Source organism: Hipposideros armiger, unplaced genomic scaffold (genome assembly GCF_001890085.2).
Source record: "Hipposideros armiger isolate ML-2016 unplaced genomic scaffold, ASM189008v1 scaffold_10, whole genome shotgun sequence".
Taxonomy (NCBI): domain Eukaryota; kingdom Metazoa; phylum Chordata; class Mammalia; order Chiroptera; family Hipposideridae; genus Hipposideros; species Hipposideros armiger.
In genome coordinates this window covers 7,594,829-7,598,297 of record NW_017731360.1, presented here as the reverse complement: position 1 = coordinate 7,598,297, position 3,469 = coordinate 7,594,829, and the positions used below count along the sequence as shown (strand labels likewise).

At 50.9% G+C, this 3,469-nt stretch overlaps 1 protein-coding gene across 1 annotated transcript in view; it reads right to left on the bottom strand.

The window, feature by feature from the left end:
- LAPTM5 (lysosomal protein transmembrane 5) overlaps positions 1-1,291 on the bottom strand; it is a 24,158-nt gene extending 22,867 nt beyond the window's left edge. The window contains exon 1 of the mRNA XM_019656797.1: positions 1,123-1,291. Within this exon, the coding sequence (XP_019512342.1) occupies positions 1,123-1,206 (84 nt within the window). The 5' untranslated portion in view covers positions 1,207-1,291. The remainder of the gene's footprint in view (positions 1-1,122) is intronic.
- Positions 1,292-3,469: the final 2,178 nt, after the last annotated feature.

The window sequence follows — 3,469 nt, the reverse complement described above, 5'->3', positions numbered from 1 at the left end:
GCTGCACAGCTAGGAAGTGGTGAGGCTAAGATTTGCACACAGAAGTCTGGTCCAGAGGCTGTGCACTGACCACTGAAGAGTACCACCCCTCTGAAGCCTGGCCTCTTGCCATAGCCCTGCCTGTTAACAGGAAGCAAACGTAGCTGGGTCTAAGCATTGACAGGAGCCCACCACAGTGAGAAGACGTAGGCTAATTTTGAGGAAGCCCTTCCAAGCTTATGAGAGAACTGCTAACCACAGGCTCTGAGTCACCCTGAGAGGAAGGAGTCTGGGTCTGGGGGAGCTGGGCATAGTTTGGAGTTGTGGGGTGGGAGATGGTCTGGACAGAGCAGAACAGAGACCCCCAACTTTCAGCCGCTGAGACAGGGGGAGCCTCTGACCCCGGGGGGCTGTGACTCACCCAGAGTCAAGGCTCCACACTCAGGCGGTGCACACCAACCTCCAAAGTGGAACCACTGGGCCCATTCCCCCTCGGGTCACCCCGCAGAGATTGAGCCAGGAAAGTCCCCCTCCCTGTTCATTAGTACAACGTCTCAAGTTTTCCTGGTGGGGAGAAGGTTTGTCCAAGCTGTAACCTAAGAGGACTGGGCTCCAATTGGAAGCACAAAAGGGAGATTCCCACTTGTCAGGCCCTCCAGTGGCCCAGGCCCCACGAAGGAGACGAGTCAGTGCTGCGTCCGTGGCCTGGCCCCATATCCTGGCAGCAATCCCAGCCCCCATTTCTCCCAAGATTTCTAGCTCCCAAAGCACTTTCACATCTGGGGTTCCGGATGACCTTGTGACTGCTATTTTGTTCCATTTTACAGAAGCAGAAACCGAGCATCAGAGAGAATGTGAGCTATGTCCTCTTAGAACAAGGACCCCTACTCCCACCACTGCTGTGCTCCGATAGCCGCTGCAAGGTCTCCTCGCCCCATTTGACAGAGAGAGAGATTGAGGCCCAAGCAGGGTCCCACAGAGAGATGGTGAGCAGCGGCCGTCCCATTGGAGGGGACTCGGTAGATCAGGGGCCCTCTCTCACACATACTTATGCACACACGCGCACACACACACACACACACACACACACACACACACACTCACTCACGCACAGAGTCTCCTTGGGCCTGCCTGCACACTCACCACATGGTAGATGGCCAGAGCAGTGGTTGCGAGGCGGACATTGAAGCAGCAGCAGGTCTGGCGGATGGCCATGCTGGGGGCCATGGTGCCGCTGTCCCCTACTCCAAGGCACTGAGGGGAAAAGAGTCCTGCGCCTGGAGCAGGCCAGAAAAAGGGGAAGCTGCCGGCTGCCCTACTCACTTCCTTCCTGCCCCTCAGACAGGCAGGGGCAAGATCGTCACCACTGGGGCGGGGCAGCTGGGAAGGACCGTAGCCTGCCTCAGAGCACCACAGCTGGCCCTCTGCCATTCCCAGGAGGGGCTCCCTAGGGAAGCAGGACCCTTACACCGTCAGCCACAACCTACTGTGTGCCAGGGCTGGGGTGTAAGCAGTGTCACATGCACTGCTCACCACCACCCTTGGACACAGGGACTGTTACCAACCCCATTTCCAGATAGAGAAACAGGAGGTCCCAAGAGGTTGAGGCATTCACCCAGAATTATACAGTAGTTAGTGCTGGTGACAGGATTCAAACCCAGGTCTGGCTGGCTGGCTGGCTGGCTGCAAAAATAACTATTGTCTAGTAATTCTTACCTATTCTAAGTGTGCTCCTGGATTAACCCCTTTAAGCCTCACCTCAAGCCTTTGAGGGAGGTACTATTATTATCCCTATTTTATAGATGAAGAAACAGGGGCTCAAACAAAGGAAGCGATTTGTCCGAAGTCACACAGCTAGCCCGTGGGAGAACGTTGATTTGGACCAGGGCTGACCGGTTCTCGATGCTGCCCCTTCAGAGCTGATGTTCTCTTCACTCTATCCCCAACCTCAGAGAGAGTATGTCCTTCCTGAGCTCTGTCCGAACCAGAACAGGAGAATAATTACTAAACAAATCCATCAACCGTGTGTCAGGCCCTGGGCTAGGCTCTTCTTACAGCTGGGTCATTAATGCCTCACAGCAATCAGGGAAACCTTCAGTCAAACCCCTCTTTGTGGGCCTCAAGGCCCCCAATGCTCACACACATGCAATCTGGAACTTGTTTTCCCCTCACTCTTGGGAGAAGTTGGAATTAATAAGCCATGACTATTGAGCAAGGAACACTGGAATCTTAGATAATAAATTATCCATATTGCAGTAAAGGAAGGAAAAATGAGGCAGCTTGCAAAATTCCTGTAAGAAGTCTGCTCTGTCCAGATCCTGAGCTCACTTGCAATGTAAAGCTTCTAGTGGAGCACAGGGCGCCACCTGCCATGAAGTCCCGCCCTCACATAAGATCATAGAGCTCGGATTGATCACTACAGATGCCCATCATTTCTACCCAAGAATAGGTTATAAAAGGTCTCTAAGCTCCTCCCCCTTGGCAGGAGTTGCTCTGTTGGACCCACAAAGCTTGTCTGGTGGACTTGATCAAATTTCTGTTTGCCAATGAAATCACAATGAAATCACAGGGTCTCTGCCAGTTGGGGCTCCTGGGTGACTCAGCCAATGGCTTCCCTACTTCATTTTCAAGTCTGTTTATTTTTCATCTTAGGCCTTGTTGAGACCAGACATTATAAAATGATGGTTAAGTGCTTAGGCTCCAAGGCTCATGGCCTGGATACCCTCTGGTTGAGTAGCCAGTGCAGCAAGAAAAGTTCTGCTTTTTCTAAGAGCAGCAGGGCCAGAGTGACTGGAGATGAAGAAAGTAGGGGCCAGTAGAGCCCTGAGGCCATGCTGGGGGATCTGGCTGTAATTGTGCTGGGAAGCCACTTGAAAATTTAATACCATTAATAAATGATAGCCATTAATAACATTATGATTTGGTGAAACTGGAGCAGGTGTCAAGCCAATTCCCAAAGAGAGGGCTGAAACCCACTGCTGGCATGAGACCATTTTACATGGTATACGGATGAACACTTTTCATTTTTATGATGATAGATTCATTTTAATGTGCGTTATAAAAATATACATAACTAGCCCATCAATTCTGTGATTTTTTTTTCCATTTATGGGAGTAATATAAGGCCTTGTTTTAAAACAGATACATTTAAATTTAAAAAGCAGTAAGTTGATTTAAAGAAAAATATCAAGGCAGCCACAGACCAGGAGGCAGGCAGATGTGGCAAACACCCACAGAGGTGCTGTGGGCAGAGGTGGTGTGGGTGTCGCTAGTTTGGGAATCCTGGTGGGTGAGAAATCCCATAGTAGCTGTGTGATCTCAGACAAGATGCTTGATATCTCTGAACTGTTGTTTCCACATCTGCAAAACAAAGGCAAAAGCTCCACCTTGGTTGGTGATGATGAAACGAAGTCATGCGCAAAAGCCTCTTGTTTGTTTCCTCCCTTCCCTGCCCATCCTGCTCCCCACCCCCTCAACCAGCCTCAGGCTC